At 41.3% G+C, this 22,698-nt stretch overlaps 1 protein-coding gene and 2 non-coding genes across 3 annotated transcripts in view; 1 reads left to right on the top strand and 2 right to left on the bottom strand.

The window, feature by feature from the left end:
• LOC113172098 (contactin-associated protein-like 4) overlaps positions 1 to 22,698 on the top strand; it is a 75,692-nt gene that overhangs the window by 33,759 nt on the left and 19,235 nt on the right. Inside the window, exons 5-14 of the mRNA XM_026374927.1 lie at positions 1,404 to 1,604; positions 7,444 to 7,619; positions 7,712 to 7,855; positions 9,753 to 10,020; positions 11,104 to 11,253; positions 12,609 to 12,777; positions 17,973 to 18,079; positions 19,341 to 19,460; positions 19,687 to 19,887; positions 21,541 to 21,703. Of these exons, the coding sequence (XP_026230712.1) occupies positions 1,404 to 1,604; positions 7,444 to 7,619; positions 7,712 to 7,855; positions 9,753 to 10,020; positions 11,104 to 11,253; positions 12,609 to 12,777; positions 17,973 to 18,079; positions 19,341 to 19,460; positions 19,687 to 19,887; positions 21,541 to 21,703 (1,699 nt within the window). The remainder of the gene's footprint in view (positions 1 to 1,403; positions 1,605 to 7,443; positions 7,620 to 7,711; positions 7,856 to 9,752; positions 10,021 to 11,103; positions 11,254 to 12,608; positions 12,778 to 17,972; positions 18,080 to 19,340; positions 19,461 to 19,686; positions 19,888 to 21,540; positions 21,704 to 22,698) is intronic.
• On the bottom strand, positions 13,177 to 13,259 carry trnal-uaa. Its single transcript has one exon. It is a non-coding gene; the product is annotated as a tRNA-Leu (tRNA).
• Positions 14,851 to 14,933, bottom strand: trnal-uaa. The gene has a single exon. It is a non-coding gene; the product is annotated as a tRNA-Leu (tRNA).

Here is a 22,698-nt window from a genome sequence, read left to right as displayed (position 1 = left end):
TTGGTTGGTTCATCTTGGTCTCATCAGCTCATAAAAATGTCTTTTCTAACGTTTGTGGCTCAGATTCTTTCTGCTGAGGCTGTGTGTGGTTAGTCTGTATGTTTGAGACTTGTTGCCTATGAATGTGTTTATTCCTCATGAATAAACATAATCTGCATGGTTTGCTGGTTTGTGCCATCGTAAATAGTGAGAAATCACTGATAAGAACTTATTGTATGATGCATGTGCAGCCCTCTGCAGACCCACCCTTCACCAAATGGCTCTCTAGTTCTACTAGTGGAGAAAAACTCTACAGCTACTTAGAGTCATGAACATTTGGAACCAAACAGACTAATCTCAAGACGACATTCAGTTTAAAACAGCCTCTCTTGCTTACTGTTCGTACTTGTCACAGTGATTATAATGTCTGCTTACTAAGATCCTCCGGTTCTCTCATCACTTATTCATCATATTAGTTCATCAAGTGGAGAAATGATTTATGATAAAAACCATTTGTATCCTTTAAAACTGTGCCTGATGCTGTTCCCTGTGAAAGAAGACGGATGAGGACAAACGTTGAAAAGATGAATTTTAATAAACAGCCTAGAGTGGTTTGGAAATACTTTCATATTGTCTGAAGATACCCTAGATACTGTACATTTGTGTAATATACTTCTTAGCAAACATGACAGTAAACTAATATAGTGCACATGGTAGATCCTCCTGCAGATGGAATAAACTGAACAGAGCTCAGTTCATCAGTAAATCAGTGGTTTAAAAGTGTCAAATCTCACCTGCTTGTAAAGATTTATTTCCGTGTGATGTTTCCAATAAAACAGTTATTAAACAAAAAACTGTTATATAATAATAATAAATAGAAATATAACCTAGAACTTAAGTGGAATGGATTGAAAATACAGTATAAACCACAGACGATTACAGCAGACTCAAAGTCATGTTTTCATCTTTACACAAAGAGGATGAACCTGGAGCCTCTGTAATCAGCAGGAAATACACGGTACGATGTAATAAGAGCATTAGTGCGAGTGAAGGGAGCGTGTGACTGTCTGAGCCAGGTTCATTAGAAAGACGTTCAGTCGGAGGAATCAGTTGTTGGACTGTGAAGGAAACTGATGCTGAACTCAGCTGCTGCAGGACCTTCTTTACAGCTGACACCGAATGTGATAAACAGAATAGAGATTCAGTCCCACTGTCTGACATCTGTCTGCTGACAACAAAATCAGGGTGTTGTGTGTTTTTGTGGATCCTCGTGCCAGCAGCTCAGTCCTGAAAAATCTGAAGACCAGAGCAGTAAAGTAACACAATAAAACCCAGATTTCTACCTGCACAGGAGGAAATGGTCTTTATTAACCTGCTGATTGTCTCGTGAAGTTCTGACTCGTGTGTCTCTGTTTGTTCCTCAGCCTCTCATGTGGTGAGTCTCAGCAGCAGCAGTCTCCTGTACAGGTGGAGCACTGGGCCGAGGCGGACGTCCAGAGAGGTCGTCTCTCTGAAGTTTAAAACCCTCAGGAATTCTGGGACTCTGCTGCACGCAGACGGACAGGAAGGTCTCAGCCTGAGTCTGGAGTTAGAGAGAGGGAAACTACTGCTGCTCCTCAGACAAGGTACCACACACCTTTAGATTCACACCCTCTCACAGCTTCTCTGACCTGACAGTCTGTCCACAGTCCGTCTCTGTCAGACCGTGGACTCCTCCTCCCGTCATCTTAGCTTGTTGTAGTAGTGACTCATCTTTAATCTGTACTAGTACATCTGTACAAAGCTAAAAGACTCTTGACATTTCCATCTGTACCAGTGAGCAGGTCGACAAACAGACTTTCTTCACAGTGCGGCCGTGTGGGTGCGGACGATCTACACTGTATGAGGCTGAGCACAATATAAACCCTCTGCAATGACTTGAGATTGGTTTTGGTTGGGTGAGGTGGGCGACACGCTCGCTGCTGGTTTAAATCTTGGCTCATTCTCTGTGATGGATGGTCCCTGTTCCCTGCAGCATGTGTTAGGGCTGGACTCTGCACAACGCCGTGCACGGTGTGTGTGTGTGTGTGTGTGTAAACAGGGTTAAACCAGAGGTTGTTAGGCTGCCATGCTGAATCATCACCATATGGTTCACCTCTCATGTGAAATCCCATCTGGCTGCTGAAATTCTCCACCCATCCATCCATCTATCCGTCCATCCTCTTTCTCTTCACGTCTCCCAAACGTTCTTCCCTCGCTGCCTCCTCTCTCCGCCATCTGTTTCCCACAAAGCCTCTTCTTCCCAGCGCCCTTCATCTTCCTTCATCCCCTCCGATGTCATGCATCAATCTCACCTCGTGTCCATCTGCCACCCACATCTCTTGGTCCCATCCTTCCCACAGAGGAGATGGTGAAGTGCTTCATCATCTCTTCAGCATAAAGAAACACAGACCAAAGAAGTGGTTGACCACTTTTAAAAAGGACCCAACATCCTAGGAGCTCCTGTAATCGTAAGGAGTGAATTATCTCGACAAACTGTCTCCTTAAGAGGACAGACGGCGTCAGATTAACTAAAACACATTTACCACCTGTGATTCTGTAGCTGGAGGCCTGTGAAGCCTCTGTCATGTCAGTGTAAAGACACAAAGACCAACAACTAAAACAACATGTAGAATGTTTTCTTCTTCTTGGACTCCCTCTGTTCCTCTCCATGTTCCTCTGCACCACTCCTCCTGTTGTAATTGCTGTTCTTTGTCTTGGTTTGTCTCTCCACATCTCATACAGCTTCATTTTTCCCTCTCTAAAGAGACCATTTGCCTTTTTTAGCTTCCCTCTTATCTTTTCTCCTCTATGTCCCAGACACACAAACAGACCCTTTTCATATTCTCCCCGACCACATGTTCTGTTTTCCTCCTCCTTCATCGCTAAGTGTCTTGGTCTTTTCGATATGTCAATGCAATTATTTGGCTTTTATGTTATGTGAAGTTCCATGAGGCTCTTTTCAGTAGAGCGTCCTTCAGATTTCTGTCTCATAATTTCTACTTTGTTCCTCCCACTCAGTGTTTTTGCCGCCTCGCTCTCTTTCTTTCTCTCTTCAGGTTACATATTGTGTAATTTAGGTCGTCTCAGGGTGCAGTGATCTTACCTTATACGTGGTCCAGCTCTGCTAACTCTAACCCGGCCAGGGTCGGACCCCCTGCAGAGCAGATGCAGTTCATGTTAGGATTCAGCTCTGAGTAACAGTCCTGCACAGAAACAGCAACACAGAAAACCAAAGTGAGATTTGATGGTAAATCTTCTAATTTACAGTAAATAAAAAACAAACATATAATAATAATGAAAGCATTAATACAATAAATTAAGATAAATGGACATGATTTGTATGTTTATATAATGCAGTGTGTTATTTTACATTTATTAATACATACATACAAACATTCATTTATTCTGTTCATCTGATCTCTCTCTATGTTAATGATGTAGGTGGTCCTAACCCCAGTTTAACCCAGAAAAAGAGAATAAATGTAGAAATACATAACTACATGAAAGTAGAAACTCATAAATATGCATTTATTTGAACATAAAAATACACTAATCACATTTATTTATTTGTATATTTATTGCAGCATAAATTAAACTTTCACTTTCATACAGTGCTGATTAAACTGATGTTTGAGGGAACATACATATATTAATATATATATACGATGAGTCTTTGTGTCTGGAACCATTTTAACATGATTACATCTTCAGAAACATGTGAAATTTTATCTCTGCTACTTGAAAAGAAGCAACTAGCTGATGAAATTAGAAAGTGTCATTTGCTCCCTTTCAACACATTTACTCCCGTTTCCCGTCTCGTCTTCCTTTATGTTTGTTTATCCCAGTTTGCTTCACCAGCGATTGGTTGTAGTGCTGTGCCACTGATTTGTGTTTACAGATTTATTCTGTGTCTTCAGTAAATGGTTCTGTGCTAAATGTGACACTGCCCCAGTGGACGTGTTCGTTAAATCTCCAATCCACACAACATTCACAGGAACACATATGCAAATTTCCTCTGCATAGTTTAATTTATTTGCAGCATGAAGTGTCTCTGACACTGAGCTGGTAGCTGAAGCTGTTGGGAAATCTACAATATAGAAAATCACATCACCTGAAATACAGTCTGAGAAAACTAGTGTCTAAAACCAGAGGAACCAGATTCACAGAGACTCACTGTGACCTTTATTGTCTTTATAGTAACAACAATGAGCAGTTATATAATATAAAGTAGGATTTATAATTATACTAATTAATAACTTGTGTGATGCTCCCTGTCCGTCGTGAGTTACACAATCATTCTGCAGCTCTTGTTTTGGTTTGATCGTTTCTTATATTCTTCATTTGAAACTGTTACTACTACGAAGGCGACTATTGTCGTCCTGTCATCGTGTTTCTACAGCCTTATAATATACAACCGACTATATTCAGTGGGTGGAAAGTGGAAGATGTGAGAGAAACACAAAAGAAAATACAAAAGAGCTTCTGCTTCCTGCTGATTATGTCACAGACATGGTGTTTGTGAACGCGTGCCAGTGAACTGCTGAAATAATTATAGACTGGTCTGAGAGCAGCTGTCAGGGTGTTTCTCCAGAATCAGACTTTGAACAACTTTAATGTAACAGCAGGCCAGAAACAACGAGATGATACCGTCTTTACCCAGTTTAACACAGTTTTCTATGAGCATGTTCCTCTGTGTTTAATCATCATCGTTAGTTAACACACATAAAAGTCCAGTCAGTTCATCAGAGTCCTGTCTGTCTAACATGTCTGTCTAACATGTCTGTCTAACATGTCTGTCTAACATGTCTAACATGTCTGTCTAACATGTCTGTCTAACATGTCTAACATGTCTAACATGTCTGTCTAACATGTCTGTCTAACATGTCTGTCTAACATGTCTGTCTAACATGTCTAACATGTCTAACATGTCTAACATGTCTGTCTAACATGTCTGTCTAACATGTCTGTCTAACATGTCTAACATGTCTAACATGTCTAACATGTCTGTCTAACATGTCTGTCTAACATGTCTGTCTAACATGTCTAACATGTCTGTCTAACATGTCTGTCTAACATGTCTAACATGTCTGTCTAACATGTCTAACATGTCTGTCTAACATGTCTGTCTAACATGTGTATCACCTCCATTAATACCACTTTACACACAGAAGTCATCTTTCCAACCTCTCATCATGTTGTTGTCCAGACTCTCTGACAATGATCACAGATACTTGAGTCCTTGTTTTAAATGTTCAGTGGTTTAGGATTTAGAGGTTCCTCTTTACCAATAATCTGACTGATCAGTTTAATTTGGTGATTTAACGCACGTGTCAAATAAATTATGGAACTTTTCTGAGCATCTTTACCTGTGTACCAGCTTCCAACCACATCCACAACCATCTGTTGGTCCGCTGTGATGGAAGATGTGGCTTAAAGCTGCAGTTCTTGGGGTTTGTTGCACCGACCGAACAGTTGAAGAACAAACCAACGACGCTGGGAACTGAGAACATGTCGTTCTTGTTTTTCTCTGTCCCACTAATTTATGTTTGAGAAACTGAGACAACGCTGATCAGCTTTTTATTTATTTAGTTACTGACTCTGGTTTTTGACCCGTTCTTGTCTCTTATTGAGCTTCGATGGTCGAGTGGTTAAGGTGATGGACAGTGAGACAAAATAAGACTTTCACACACATTTTTAACTGTAGACGTTCTTTGGAACAGGCTCCCCTCACAGTAACCACAGTTCCTCCCAAATGTTAGAGATTATTCCCATTTCACTTTTAAGTTGAGCCTTTCTGAACCTTTCCTGTCGTGTATCTGGTCTCACTTTGAATCTGTTTCACTCTGTGGGGTATTTTGCTGCCAGCTCTGCATTGACGATGAACATCAGCCACTGACCCAGGTTTTTAAATGTCTCGTAAGACAAATATCACTTTGGAGCTGGCTGAAGGCACAGAATCATATGACCCCCGATTGTGACGTCAGATTTTTAAACTGTCACTTGTTTGAAATGAGCAGTAAACCAACACAGCTGAAGCATCATGCTGCATGTTTTCATTTCGTTGCCAAATTAATTAGTTCACAGTCTAGTTTTGAGAGACAGCAGCTTATTATCACAATTCTTCCCGACTGATTAGTTTATTGTGTAGCATAAAGATCTTTGTGGCTTCTCAGTGTTAGAGTCACTTTAATTGGACCATTTTGTCACAAAAGAGGTTCAGCAGCATTATCAAAACTTTGAAACAACCGAGGTCAAACATCTGTAACATAATGCCGTTAATCACCACACCAGCAGAAATCTAACAAACATTTTACAGCCTGTGAGACAGTGTTGGTGTTTTTGTTCACGACACACCTGTTGCACATTCAGGTGCAGAGATTTCGTCTGATTCCACTTTTTTCAATTGTCAGAAAAATCAAACAGTTATTTGCCTGTCAACTTCTCAACTGTCTCTGTTTCTCCCTCTGAAGTCAGAATTGTGGCCCCTGAAGAATAACAAATACATTTTTAATGATTGACTCCTCAGTTGTGCCTCCACTTCCTTCTCTCAGCAGAAACACAAAGTTTCTCTCCAGTACTTTGGGGGATGGATCTCCTTATTTGGACCGGCGGATGCTCATCTATCATTAATGACGCCTCGCTGTGTTTCCTCTGTGGTTTTTCAGATTAGGCTTTATCACATATTTGGCTTCACTTCTCGGTGCAATTATGCAGATATTGAGTAATGAGATGGGAGAGGACGACCTCGCCGTGCTCCTCTCTGCGGGAAGCTGAGAAAAGGGAAATATTTTTAGACGTTGCTGTAGCTGTCATTGGACCTGCGTTCCCTTGACACCAGGTCAGATTGTCAGAAAGTAGCACAGAAGAACAAACTAACAAGTCGGACGACTGTCAGATCAGATAAATAAAGACAGGAAAAGAGAAACAGACACAAATGACACAGTTTGACTGGTTTATGAGCTGTTGTAGCTGAAATAACCCGAATACCAGATACAGATGATAAGACAAAGTAAATGTCAGTCTGTTCAGCTTCCCAGTGAAGTCTCATCCCATTTTATGAAGAATGATTCTTTTCTCTCCTTTATTATGTTAAACTTAGATTTTGCAGATTAAACATTGGTGATGTGTTGATTAAAAGTCTGAGTCTCTGTGTAATTTTCACTTCTCGCTGTGATTAGTTTTCAGTAACAGCCTAGAAATAGTCCTCTTCTACCATCCTTCCTTCCTTTATGTTCTTCCTCTTTCTTCTCCTCTGTCATTGTTCTCCTCTCGTCCTCTGTTCTTATCCCTCTCTGCTCCTCTTCTCCACTTTTACCTTCATATTCTACTGCCCAGTCGTCGTTTACCTTCATCACCTGCTTCACCCTCACCTACTCTTCATCCTCCTTTGTTCCTCTTCATGACGTCTATCTATTACTTTTTCATTCTCCTCTTCGTTTCCAGGCCGGACCTCATCCTCTGAACCGCGGCGGCGTGCTTCTCTCGGCAGCCTGTTGGACGACCAACACTGGCACCACGTGGTGCTGGAGAGGAGAAGAGTTCACCTCAACCTCACTGTGGACAAACACACGGAGAGGATTCAACTCCCTGCTGAGTTCAACCACTGGGACATTGAACAGGTGAGAAAAAAACACAACCTACTAAAAAATCCATATAAACATGTATATATATATATATATATTTGATTTGTGCCATATGTGTGTTTTTTAAGCTGAGTGTAGGAGCAGACCAGAGCCTCGACTCTGAGAAACCAGAAACCATCTCCAACTTCCATGGCTGTGTGGAAAACCTTCTGTTCAACGACCTCAACCTGATACAACTAGCTGCACACAGCGACCACCAAGTTACTGTAGCAGTAAGTGCATTAAAACAGTCACTGTAAAGGTAATTTAAACCCACGGCTAAGAAAGAATTAGGAACCCTTTACTGACTTCAGAGAGCAGGAAGTTGTGGGTTGTGATTAGAAGAATATTAATAAGTTAAACAGATATATTTATATTTTACACAACAACAGCTGTTGCCACTTGGATGTGGGCAGGTTGCGTCTGAACTGGTCGCTCCAATAGCTGCTAGCTAACATCACCTGATTTAACTTTTTATATTTGTTTACTACTCCTCCAGCATCCTCGAGAATCTTGGGATAGGTTCTCTCTCATCAATCGCTGCATTTCTCAGCCACATTTGAAGAAGCTCTGAGAATGTGACGCCCATGTTGTGGCTTTGTGCGAAGGATGTAGCCCTGATGATGGACCTGTTGTTCCCATCATCAGTTCCCAGTGTAGACACTGTAAACTCAGCACAGACAGAGTTGAAGAGTTACCGAGTGAGAGGTGTGAAGCATCTACAGAGGTAGACAACAGTTACTGAGGAGGACAAAGTATTAATTGTTTGTTAATAAATTAGCAGTGACAGTTTAATACGGGGATGTCAGTGAGTTATTCTGCCTCACAGTACAAAGTCACGTGTAGCTTTAACTTGACTCGTGCAGTAAAACCCTCTGTATTGATGTGTTGTCCTCCTGTGCAGTTGTAACCCACCCTGCTGACAGAGCCGAACCAAGCCTCTGTACAAACATGTGAAATATAAATTACTACAAATCATTTATAAAGGTCTAAGTAACGATCTCCAACAGGTAGATACAAAGAGAAATACTCACTCCCATCATGTTATATAGAGTTTTTCTTTTCTAGATCTCTGAGTCAGGATACAGCATCAGCAGCTGGAGCTGAGCTGCCTACTGTGAAATAAAATTTGCCGCTGATTTCAACCCTCCACAAAATAGATTTTGGCTCAGAAGAAGGTAATAAAACATTCAGCTGAGAGTTTTTTGTGTTGAGTCCAAACACACACATATTTTACTACAGATCACCAGGTGAGGTTGTGTTTGTGTACGTGCAGGTGTGGTCGCACGTGTTGGTGCCTCTAGAGCACCACTGGGAAATAACGGGGAGGCTGCTGTTAACGAGCTGCTAGCTGGTTAATGAAGCTAAGGAGCGCTTAACGAGGACAGTGAGTAATGAGAGCACAGACGAGAGCAGGCGATGGTTTCACAGACTCTTCCTTCTCTATTGTCAGTGGGACCTTTAGATGACAATAAGTGGAGCGAGGTCAGAGTGCAGCAGCTTTCTAATGAACGGGGTCAGGGAGCAGAGAAGCACATTCACTGGTGAAGGCTTAATAGAAGCTGTTTTATGAGTTGTGGAGTTTTAACGCAGTCTTAGTGCATTTTAATAGAGAGGCATGAAAACAAAAGGAGTGGAGGATTCTGGACGTGCACGTGTGTTAGTGCACGTCTTTTGGAGGGAATTTTATAGCTCACTTTTTCCCTTATATTTTGCAGTAGTGCTGCGTCCTCCACTATTTACTTTCATATATCACTTGAAGAGCTCTACAAAGGGCTTTTAGATGTCGTCTGTGTTTCTGCAGCGGTATAAAGACGGCAGGCTGATATTCCCTACAGGGTGCTGGGACTGTATATTACTGCTGCAGTCTTACTCTAAACACTGGACCACGACGGAGACGCCTACATCGTGCCGTTCATCGCTTATCCAGCTCTCTACACCTGGATTTTTCTACTTTGGATTCATGACTTTTATTCTCAAGGAGACTTGCTGATGAGATCATTAGGATATGAGGTTGCGTGACACGCCCTCTGCAGCTCATTAATATTCATGTTTTCTTTTATCTCTCTCTAGTAATCATGTTTCCTGCCCCACCTCCTCTCCCTCCCTCTTTGCTTGTTTCCCTCTCAGGGCAATGTGACCTTCTCTTGTGCTGAGCCAGTTTCCGTCGCTGTGACGTTCCCCGGCCCCCAGAGCTTCCTCCAGTTGCCGGGGCCCACAGCTCCCGATCTGGGGGGCTTTTCTGTGGGGTTTCAGTTCAGGACGTGGAACAGGGCGGGGCTTCTGCTCACATTTAACCTGCCTCAGCAAAGGGGCGTGGTCTGGCTGTACCTGAGTGAGGCCCGACTCCGGCTGCAGGTTCATAAGGAAGGCAGAGCGCTGCTGGAGCTCAGTGCAGGTTGGTCCCACAACCTGTCAAACTGATTGTTAACCCTGTTCTCTGCCTGAACGTGTTGAACGTGTTGAACGTGTTGCTCTACATAACATAACAAATAATTTCTGAAGTAGAACATTAACTCAGGCTCGTGCCTGAGAATCTGTACAAAATCTGGTCTAATCCCTTTATTGTTTTAATTTATATTGAGCTCATGTGTTATCATTGCTTCTTTCTTTTACTGTCTACTAATGAACACAGAAATCTTTGGTATTATTTTATCAAAGGCTGCTGAACAGCTGGTTTTCTTTACACTTCACAGCATTAACGCCTTGGTTCAGTTACATGTATCATATTTTATGTTGTTCCGTGTTTTTAAACCTGTTTTTGTTTCCTGTTCTACTCATTGCTCTGTGTTGTCTGTGATCTATTGTAAACAGTAATGTTCATTATAATGATAATATTAATCAGTTAATTGTTTCATGAATAAACAATGTGTGGAGGCCAAGTCAACATATGCAGATATCTTTACCTGTTGGATCAACATCAAATATCCAAAAATTATTGGTTTAATATTATTGAAAATATCACATTTTCCCATTATAGACGTTCAAAAAACTTTAAAAAAAAAGGTTTTATTTCCAGTGCAATGCACAGCCCAACACCACAAATCTTACATTCTCCACCATGAAGACAAAACACAAAGGAACAAACACAGGTGAGGAGAGAGACAGAAGGGAGGGAGAGGAGGAAGAGGTCAGGACTCCTGGGGGATGACGATCTATATTCAGTCCATCTGAAATGAGACAGCTAGCAGAAGGAGAGCGGTGTCGGGGTCCAGCACAGAGAACACGGGTAAAGGAGGAGGAGAGGACGAGAGGGAGGCACAGAAATCAGAGCTAAACTGGGTTAAAACCTTTACTGAGAAAATAAATAAACTATTAATGAGTTATTCAGATTTCTGTCAATGGAATGACGACTGAGCCTGTGGAGCTGGTTGGTTCCTGAGGTAGGTAGGTAGATAGGTGACATGAAGATGAGTCACAGCACTGATCAGATCTCCATCAGTGATCTTTAGTAATATTTTCGTCTTTGAATTGTCTCCAGGTTCTGCTCTAAATGACGGTCAGTGGCATTCAGTCGATTTAACCTCCAGACGAGGACGACTGATCATCGCTATAGATGAAGAAGAAGGAGGTGTCGCTCACGGCAGCCCGTCATTTCCTGTCACTGCAGGACATCAACTCTTCTTTGGTGGTAAGAATGCAAGTATCTGTTAGTTCAGTTCAATTACTGGATACGTCTTTATAATTAGAAATATTCACTGAATAGATACAGCACCGTGTAAAAGGTCTTAGGTCTCAGTTCGATTTGTTTTTTAACAGTGCTATATATATATATATGTCCTTCTCTCCCCAGAGGTCACACTCAGTATTTTCTGTTTTCCTATACTGTTCACGTTTCCTATATTTTGTATTGTAATATATATATAAATATAGATATATGGTAGTTTTTTACCATATATTCACACAGTAACTGTCCCAGTTCTCCCTGTAATGAGTTGAGTTTGGGGAAGAATAGTCTGAGTATAGTTTCAGTAAATATAATAATAATTTACACTTAATATAAAACTGATCTGTTTCTATTATAGTGGAGATACGTATATTGGATATATACTTCATATGAACTTTTCATTTTTGCCCTGAAAGATGTGGATTAATATTTGAAAGCTGTGTATATTGTGCAGCAATGTTTCTGTCGTCAGTACTCACCTTCACAGCTGTGTGTGCACTGAGCCAAATTCAGCTTGTGGCTGTTTTATAATGAAACTTCATCTTCCTCCTCTCCTCCTCGATTCTTTCCCTCTCCCCTTTGTTTCATTCTCGTTTTGCTTCCTCGACTTCTTTGTCTCGTCCTTTTCCTCTTCTCTCTCATCACAGATGTTCTTCAGATGCCTTAAGCTTTTAATCATCCTGCACGAACACTCTCACTTTATTTACACGTCTCACTATTTCCTCTTTCACTAAAAACAATAACCTGATTAAAACCTGACCTATATTTTCATCATTTCAGCCACTTGAAAATACCTCTAATATATGAAAGATCATAGTTTGTGTTGAAGCCACAGGTTTCAGTCAGTTCCCGTGTGAAGGTCGTCCAGCCTGACCTCCTCTCTCTTCACATGACGTCACCTACAATGTATTTTGCTCCAGGTGTAATCAGAGGTCATCTAATTTTAACACGTGTATATAAACTGTGTATACACCTTCTGACTTACCTGCTGGTGTGGTTTACATCTACCAAAGCATAATTAGGGTGTAATAACTACTGTTAACGACTATTTAATGGGGTGACAACATCTGCCGACTAAGCTGAACAGTGAATTTTAATCACTGTGAAATCTTCCATCTGATTTGTGTGAAGAGTTTCCACCTTTGCTCTTTGCTTAAATCATATTAACTTTGTTATTTTCCTCTAGGAATATTTACACAATTCATTTAAAAAGCATTAGCTTAAAAACGTGAGTTGTCAGCTCTGTTACCTTCATTAAGAACCAGTTATTGTTAATTGACGTTGTAGTTATAAAGGTCTTCTTCTTTACTCTTCTCCAGGTTGTCCTCCTGAAGACAGACAAGAATGTAGAAACCCGTTTGACATTTTCCAGGGCTGCATGCGCCTCTTCTCTGTGGACAACGAGGCAGTAGACCTAATCATGGTGCAGCAAAGACTGCTGGGAAACTACAGCCAGCTGCAGATCGACATGTGCGGCATCATTGACAGGTCAGAACCAACAACAGCAGTTGCTCTGTCTCAGTGTTGAGGGACTGTTGTGGAAGTCTCTGCTGTCACTGCACAGCTGATCTGCCTGTTTACAGTCTTTGCTGTTGACCCCATTCCAGCTTAAAGTTTGTAGCGCTCAGTGACTCGTGACAGTGAGGAGTGGGAAGTGTCCCCAAGAGAACTCCCAAAAGTGTCCCAAACCTCCACCCTCCATAACCTTTAATGGACAGAACAGTGCAATAAAATGTCAACAAATCAGGCCTGTTGAAGAACGCCTGTGGAAACATGAGGGTATAAAAGGTGATTTGATTCAACAGAAGGCCAGTGAGGAGTTGAAGCACATGATCATTAAATCATCACTTAGTGATTTTAAGACTTTACTGTTTAAAGGAAGTGTTTTACCAGGAGTGGGGTTCGAACCCACGTGGGTATTTACCCATTGGATCTTAAGTCCAACGCCTTTACCACTCGGCCATCCTGGTCACCTGAGGTGAGGCCAGGCTGCTGTTCTGCAAACAGAGACCCGTATCTGTCGTGTTCAGTCAGACGTTTGTTGTATTTTTTATTATTTGCTGTCTCGATCGTGCTGACACACAAATTTATATGAGATTTGTGAAAGTGAAATGTAATTCTGCTTTTCTTTGATTTGTTTGGCAGAGTAATTTATTTTTGAGTTGGAGTGGTGTGGAGTGTTGGATCCATGAAAGACACACACACACTTACACACACTAACACACACTGTTTCCATTAAGGGATGGAGAATTATTGTTCAGTGGAGACGTGAGGTGTTAAATAACCACTGGTTATTTCATTCTCCCTGACAAATTCTCTCATCTGATTCTCACTATAATAAGATGTTGATCTCACTTGTTTGTCTGTATTTTTCAATTAGCACCATGTTTTTACAGATAGCGTCACTTTTATATCAAGAATTAAACCATCAAACGGCTGAAAAGCCTAAATTCACAGATAGCTCTTAGGATTTTACACATTTTACTTGTAATGAGTTAGACTGACCTAGGAAACAAAGCAGGAGCTCTCTGTGTTACAAGTTAATTAGTCGTGTGGATCATAATCTGTGTTTATTTTCAGTTTAACACTAAAAACTCAATCCAAGGCTAAAACCAGCATAGAAGGATTTAAATGAAATGAAATGTCTTCTTTTTTCATTAGATTAATATTGACGCTCAGAACAAGATAAAAACATCACAGCTCCTAGTGAACATAACCTCACTGGTTCTCTGGTGATTGAATTTGTGGAAAATGGAGTTTCAAGCTAAACTTCCATATTCTCATCTGTTACGTCTGTGTGCAGACTTAATAGCACTGTAACCTCATGCAATGAGCCCAGTGTAAAGCAGCCATGCATTTAATAGATGTGACCCATAATTCCCGTTGAAGAACAGAAGCAGTCGACACTGAGACTGAATTTACTTCAGGAACCGTCTGTGTTCTTATTGTGAGCAACATTATCAAAAAGCCAACAGAAGCTATTTCCTATAGAGGAGGAAGAGGGAGATGAGGGTCATCGGACCATGAACGACCTTTCTGTGCACAGACAGGAACCCGTAAAGAGGCCTTATTCTTACATTTCCCTTTTTACATAGGTGCCTGAAGGCGTCTTTATTAATCTTGTAGTGTATTCTAAATTAAATTACTGACACAACTGGCCCGTCAACACTTTCACAGAGATCATCAACTATTGTCATCGAGGTTTTAGAAGTGTTAGTGGATCAGAACCAAACCAGTTGTAGTTTTGTGATTTAATGACCCTGTGTTACATGGTAGAGCTTCTTGTTTCTGAAGTTTTGACATCAGTGACGACTGTGACGTCTTAGATTGGGGATAGAAATTGAACTGATTGAATTGATTGACATTGAACTGTGCAGCCGCTTATGTGCCCTCATCAGTTTGGAGCTTCACTTGTGCACATTCTGCATGGCAGTATCACATGAACTCAGCACCAGCTTTGAAAATACCACATTAACAGACATAAAGTTGAACACACCAGGTATTCTCTCTGCTGTTGGTTCATTACTTTATAACATTAATATCCAGGCTTGAAGCACGAGATACCAGGAGTGGGGTTCGAACCCACGTGAGCGTTTGCTCATTGGAACTTAAGTCCAACGCCTTTACCACTCGGCCATCCTGGTTGTTCTGAGTTTCTTGTGTCAGTAGAACTAATTCCTGGTGGAGCCCTTTGTACATGTAAATTGTGTTTCTTTATTTCATCAGTACGACAACACTGCCTGTGCATAGGATGCTCCTATAAAACACCCATAAAGCTGTGATTGAATGAATTTAGAAAAAAATGTTTGTCACGTGTAATTCAATTTGTCAATAGCATCACATTACACCACTCAGCTGTTCTTGTGATTAATTGTTTATTTCTGACTAAATGTGGCTCTGTACCAGGGTAAAGGCTGCACCCTCTCTAAGACTGGCCCTTAATAAGAACCTGTTGCTGTGTGAGATTCAGCTTCAATTACAGCGAACGGAGCCGTAGCTGGCAACAGCATAACAAAGCCCCCAGTTCATTAATGCTGTCATTCATTCTTTTGCTGTTTGGGTTTTTTAGGACTCAGATGTCTGCTTAGAGAGACGTACAGATATGTCTGCAGCGCTGAGCCTTGAGTTTGTTGTGTGGACTCACATTCTTACTAAATGCTTCATAGCTCTTGTCAGTACAGTGGACAGATTATTTAGACAAAAAAGACGGAGTGATCTCTGAAATCCTCCCTATACCTCACACATACTCAAGCACTAAATATATAATGTGAATTTAAAGTGAGAACTAAGTGCTTTATCTGCAAGGCTGCAGCCTACTCTTAGATCAAAGTAATATAGAGATAAATGTGGGGGACAATCGCCCAGTGGCAGGCTGCTGAGTCAGGGCTTTTATCTAAATAAAAAGGAGGCTGCAGATTCTGTGCAGTCATCAATTCTCTCTTCAATATTCCTGCCTGAGTTTCAGCAAACACACGCTGTCACATACAGTACAGTCACTTAAGTAAACTTCCATTTATGAACACAGGTAAAGAAATACACACACTGCCAAGCAGTGATTTACTGTACGTTGTGTGTGTGTGTGTGTGTGTGTGTGTGTGTGTGTGTGTGTGTGTGTGTGTGTGTGTGTGTGTGTGTGTGTGTGTGTGTGTGTGTGTGTGTGTGGGAGTGTTTCTGTCAACCCTCCTGGATCCAGCCGATCCAGGAACAGATGGAAAGCAGTGAGTGTGGATGAAAACACTTACTCATGGACTGTTGTTGTTCCTTATCTAATGAGGTCACATCATCTTCATCATATAGATCAGATCAGCTGTGATGTCTTATCGTAAACTGTTGTTTTTCTTGCAGGTCAGACGTTTTTTCTAAATCAGTTTTTTTATCATTTGTCAACATTGTAAACGTACAAACTCGTACCTGCACTGTCGTTTTTATCTCCAGTCTAAAGCTGCAGAAGTAGGAACTATTTGTGCAATAGGAAATAATAAAAATAAAAGTTATTACTTATTTCTAGAGCTGTGGGTTTTATGACTCTCAAAAGGCAACAGGCTGAAGACACAGTGGTACAATGCTGCTGGCTCTGCAGAGGCTGCATGATCCAAAGACGTCCTCCAGTGAGGGTAGAAAGTGGCTGATTATGTCCTGGAAGTGTTTATGACTCCCTGGGAGCTGTCGGTTAGTGCGTCGTACTGATGCAGTATGTTAGTACTACTCTCTGTGGAGAGGTGGTAAAGTAGCGTGAGCTGTTTGGACAGCTTGGTTTATTTAGGAAAGTAGAGCTGCTGTTCTCCATCTTGTCTCCATTGATGATCAGGTCCTCATGTTGTTTCCTGAAGTCAGTGGTTTTCCTATGATTCAGTTCCATTTGAGCTGAGGTACGCAATCAGAAGTGTGCTCAGGATGGAGAGAGAGAACTGAGAACACCTCCAGCCTGGAGAAAGGTGGCGTCTCACAGGAGTTTCTGCTGCTTCTTGTGTGTTTGCTTTCTAAAAAGAAACCGCCAAGTTAACCCGATAATAGGCCGTGATGGATTAGACACAGTGGCCGCAGATGACTGGTGTCACGATCACACATGTATCTGACATCTCAGTGAAAGTGTGTGAGCGTGTTTAAAAGGTTAAATGGATGGTCGTGCATGTGAATGCAGTATGAAGGCATTTTCTCCAATCCCTTGGTAATTTCTGAGGTGTTCAGTATAATATATCTGTATATGCTGAAGAATAACAACACACAGTACGGTGTCTCTAAATAATATATTTTCATATTCCCTCTCCCTCTTTTAATTCTTTCCATCTCTCTCCAACCTACACAGCTGATTATTTTAAAGACCGTCTTCAAACAGTCAGAGAACTTTAGAAGAGCAGCTCAGCTCAGTCAGTGAAGATCCGCTGCGGAGTCAAAGGACACTATGTGTTCTGCAGAAGTTTTCCCTTTTAAATAAAACTAAAGAAACAATTGAAAAAAGAAATCTATGAAGTAAAGGAATTATTCTTTTCATTACTCAGAGGAAAGGTGAAAGTTGTTTCCAAAGTTCCATTCAACACCTGGGAATAAACTGAGAATTTAAATAAAAGATGTTCTGATTGAGAGCCTCCTCCGCTGCTGTTTAGCAGGCGTGCTGATGGCCATTAAATAAATAACCTTGAAGAGCTTTGGTTAAAAGTGAAATGGAAAGCTGCAGTTTATAAGGGGGCATTTAGTTTAATGTAGTTTAAAGTAGTTTTCACTCTCTGGAAAGTGGTGGGAGTTTAAAAGCACGATTCCCCCGTGGTTAGAAAGTCAAAGGCCAATCAGAGCTTTTAGAAGCTCACTAATACTTTATTAGAGCCATAAAAACAATAAGACAATAAGGCAGCGTGCATGTTTAAAATAGGTGGAGTTCCCCTTTAAGGTTATAATTAGACCAAAGATAAATGAGCTCTCCTGGATTTAATTTACTCTGTAGGTGCAGAGCCTTTTTTTTTTTTTACCTGTGGACTCCGGCAGTGAAATGGGTGCAAAGTCATTTTAAATGTCTAAACTGATCAACAAGACAAACTGCTGCTTTATGTTCCTCTCTTGTACTCCACTGTTCCAGTATCCTGATGATACTACTGCAGAAAACTCACCACGAGGCTGTTAAATGAACACAGGAACAACATAAATATAAATAGTCTCAGTGTGTGAATGTGTCTGTCTCTGTTTATCAGGTGTTCTCCCAGCCGTTGTGAACACGGGGGCCGCTGCAGTCAGACCTGGACCGTCTTCCACTGTAACTGCTCCGACAGCGGCTACGGCGGAGCCACCTGCCACAGCTGTAAGTCACCTGTCAGACGAACACGACTAAACCAAAGGAGGAAATGAATAGAGAGAGAGAAGCGGGACAGATGGAATACAAATGAGGAGTGAGGGCTTGTGTCAAGCAGAATCATGAAGGGAGATATTTCCTCCTGCATAATTTAAACCCAGAGGCTGCAAACACAGATAGATCTGATAAGATGAGATCAGATCTTCTTTACAGTCCCATTAAAACCCATTAAAGTAAAAGGTGATAAAGGTCTGTGCTTTTATTTCATTAACACAGGAATCAACCAAATAAAACTATAGTTGTTGTTTTTTCAGAGCCCCCCCCCCCCCCGATCTAAACCTCTGGTTCTTTCTGATCCGTGTGATCATCCTGCTTATCAAACTCGAGTTTATTGACCTGTCAGACTTCATTAAACCAGCGATTAGGTTTGTGAATCAGTGTTCTCATAATAAAAAGACAGATATGGCCAAATACACAAAAACAGGCCCAAGCTGTAATAAAACGCCCGCCCTCTGGGAGGCACTTTTAATATCTGCTCATCCTTCGTCTCTGTGCTGCAGGTTACAGTATTATTAAATCTGTTTGCATGTGAGTGATACTGCAGAGGCTAATAGTTATCAGAAGTCCTGTGGAAAACAGTGTAAGTCAGACGCTGTGACTAAACTGCCAAACACTGAATGAATAAATCAAACCGTGGAGGTAAGGCGAGCTTACAGGTGGGATTCGCTGGCTCCGCGGGTCCCTCGAGTCAAATCCTCGAGACCAGAATAGACGAGTTTCCCACACACTTCACCTCAGGTCTCATTTTTATTGCTGATGTTTCAGTGAAAACCTTTTTCTAAACACACTGAGGGCATGTGATGAATCAAAGGCTGTGGAGACGACCGGAGACGAGCAGGTGAGCAGCGGAGTGTGGGAACCTTTACATACAGATTTGACTTGAAGCTCGGGTTCTTCCTCTTTATCTCTGTAGCAGCACTGTGTCCTAGAAATCATATTTACATACAGCTAAACTACATAAAAATGTTTTTCATTATCCATATTTACTATCAGCTTCTCTGTAAACACCTGTTCTGTTGTGTGACACCATCAGAACCTTGAGTGAAGTAGTTTCAGTTCATATGAGAAGATCATTTTCTGAAACACCTGCTTGACTACGGAGGACGATCTGATTCCATCAGTCATTAGTTTCCTCTTCAGCTGGACTGAACCTCTGTAAAAAATAAAACCTGGTCCTCCACTGTGTAACATCTCATTATCTTCCTCCCAGCTGTGTACGAACCGTCGTGTGAGGCATACAAACACAACGGCAACACGTCGGGACACTTTTACATCGACGTGGACGGCAGCGGACCAATCAAACCACAGCTGGTCTACTGCAACATGACAGGTGACTTCATCACTTAGTGTATGATTAACTATTACATAACTGTACGTGATGATAACGGTTCATGTCATTTACTGTTATATGACTTGACACATCATACAAGTATAATTATATATGTATAAATAACTTCAGCTGTATAGAAACACCATCCATTAGCATGTACATCACACGTGTTCCAGCTGTATGCTAACAGCTGATATTATCTTCTGTATGTTTTTATTCTCACCAGAGGAGAACACGTGGATGGTGATCCAGCACAACAACACTGATCTGACCAGAGTCCGGACCTCTCCAGGTTCAGAGCAGCACGTAGTTCACTTTGACTACTCATCTCAAGAGGAACAACTGTGGGCTGTTATCAGCCAATCAGATCACTGCGAACAGGAACTGTCCTACCACTGCAGGAAGTCCCGCCTCCTCAACACCCCAGGTGAGGCCGGTTAGTTTCAGGCTACGTTACCTGCACATTTTTTCTCTGACTTATTCTGGCTCATGTTCACGTGTTGATCACATTTCAGTTAAATCTGCACAGAGCTGGATAAATTTCACTAACAGTAGAAAACACGTGTTTTGATTCGTGTTGCTGGTCTCTGTCTCAGACACACAGCATTGTTCAACTTATATCACCTCTAATAGAGTCAAAGTTCGACTTTTCATTCTGTGATATCACTTTATTAATTTTAAAAGTAGATCCTATCTAATCCTAATCCTTTAATCTTTTAATCTCATATAATCGTATCTCGGGGAGAGAACTCCTTCCTCCTTTTCCGTCAGTCACCCTCAAGCTCTGCTGGAATACGAAAAGACTGTAAACAAATCTCGTCTTTATTGACCTGTTGGGTTAAGTACAACTTAATGAAAGCTTGGTTAAGGCTCTCTACAGCTGGGCGTTAGTCTCACATCTTTTTTACTCACTCAGACACAAAGAACAAAATAATTATGTGAAGCTCTTTGCTTCTCAGTTAGTGTGATTGCAGGGATTTTCTTCCTTTTCACAAATGATTCAGACGAATTGATTGTTTGGGATTTTGTTTAATACCTCGTCCTGCTGCTGATCCATGTTGTCTTTGTTTACTTTAGTGTTTTCTTGCTTGTATTGACTCAGAGATGGTAGAAAAACACAGAATAACTTAAAGTAATAACAAAGTTAAACTGAATCTGTCCTAATGGCAGCGAATCCTTCTCAGGCAGAAGTACACAAAGTACTTACTCAGTGTACAATTACTCAGTGCATCAGTTGTGGCCGATGTTGAATTATTTCACAGCATACGTTAAGAGAAATGATGAATAAAATGATGATATCCAGCCACAGACTCAGCTTGGACACGTCTTCATAGTTTCTCTCTACAATCTAAACATTTTCTGAAAGAGAAATGTGAGTGACAACATTTTTTGAGGGCAGCTAATAAAACGACAGATGAAAATAGAGAAAGTGATAGAAAAGGAGGAACAGGCAGAGAAATAGGAGTTCCTTTACAAACTCTCTGCTGCTCTCTGGGAAAATAAAGCAGTGCTGAGTCATCAGAGACTTTTTCTATCACCTTCTCTCCATCCTGACCGTGGGAAATACATTTTTCATGATATACTATCATCGCCTTCCACCCCCAAAACAATTTATTCAGTGTTAGGGTAGGAGCTGGCCAACATCGCTCTGTGCACCTTGAGATGCTGACTGATGGGAAATGTTTCCATACAGTATTTTCTGTTCATTTTAGGACACAGTTATTTTCACGGTGTTTCTAAAGAGAGCGTCTGTGTCCAGACACACGTGTCGCTCACATCAGTTTTCTTCTTCTCTTGTTATTTCCATTCAACCTTCTGCTGTGCACTAATCAGATTGTTTTAATTACCAGCAACTTAACAGACTCGATCAATAAACCGACTTATAAGGCTGCAGGACTGGAAAGACGAACCATCGATGCAGCGGAGTTTCATATTTGAGACATTGAGAAGCTTTTATGTCTGTGAAGAAGAACTTTTAGTTTTTTGGTTAACCTGTAACAAATCACAGGACAGTCACATGTCAGATGTGAGTTCCTATAGAAAGCTGAAGAAGAAGAGGTGACGTGTGTTTGTGTTTCAGAGGGCTCCCCGTTCAGCTGGTGGCTCGGTGGTCCTGGTCCTGGCCTCCTCCAGACTTACTGGGGTGGAGCTCAGCCAGGCAGCCAGCAGTGTGCCTGCGGCCTTCAGGGCGACTGTGTGGATCCACAACACTACTGCAACTGTGACGCCGACCGCATGGAGTGGTACTGAACTTAGTAAATCCACAAACATGATGACTGTTATTGGAATTATTATTATTAGGGACCAAACATTTATTGATTTATTTGGGCTGAGATGTCGTTCAAGTATGAAGCTGTTCATTTACAGAAAAATTTCTACTTTATAGTACTCCAGTACAGTAATAGTCCAGTACAAAATTCAGTGACGTGCATATTGGTAAAGTTGAAATATAAATAATTTAATGTACTTTCATTTTCTCATACTTCTCCTGCTGCTTACTTCATTACATTTATTTAACAGTTTTATTTTCTTCACATACGTTACACATGGACTGTTTTAATGGATAACTTCTTGATTTCTAATTCAGTACTTTTATGTAGTAGTACTGCAGTATAAAGGATCCTCAGTAAAAACCTCCTCGGGTGCTGATCCGTACACTTCTACTGTCAGGTTTGTTTCATTGTCTGCTCCTTGCAGCTCATCACTGTAATCAGATGGTTTTTACTTGTTCACTTCATATTAGCAGTTGCCGTGAAGCTGTGGAGCCTCTGGCCTATAATTCATCATCAGAGAGTCATTTGTTCCCTGAGTTGGTTCCTGCAGGCAGCACTTCTCTCCAGCTTTAGAGCAGATTTAACAGGGTATTTATGCTGCCTGTGGGGAGGGGGGGGCACTGCCTTAAAGAGTAGTGTGGCAGCATGTGGCTCAAATCACTGCACATTAAAAACTGCAACGTGGGAAGATGTTACCTGTCAATCCTCCAGAGGGGGTTTATTCTGTGTACCTGCATCTGCTCACTGCTGCACCTCAGCCAGCGTACAGGTGTTTACTGCAGCAGGTGATTTTACTGATCCAGTGTTTAACTGTTCACCATCCTTCATTCAGAGATGCAGTTATGCAGCATATTCAGTGGTCAGATCTTTATGCTCTGCTGTCTGGTTAGTTTGATGTTCACTCTGAAGTTTAGCTGCCACAGAATAAATTAAACTTTAGTGCTTTAGTGACACTTAACTGATCT

The sequence above is a fragment of the Anabas testudineus genome, chromosome 17, assembly GCF_900324465.2.
Source record: "Anabas testudineus chromosome 17, fAnaTes1.2, whole genome shotgun sequence".
NCBI lineage: Eukaryota > Metazoa > Chordata > Actinopteri > Anabantiformes > Anabantidae > Anabas > Anabas testudineus.
Note: the sequence above shows the minus strand (reverse complement) of the source record. Positions and strands in the feature narration are given on the sequence as shown.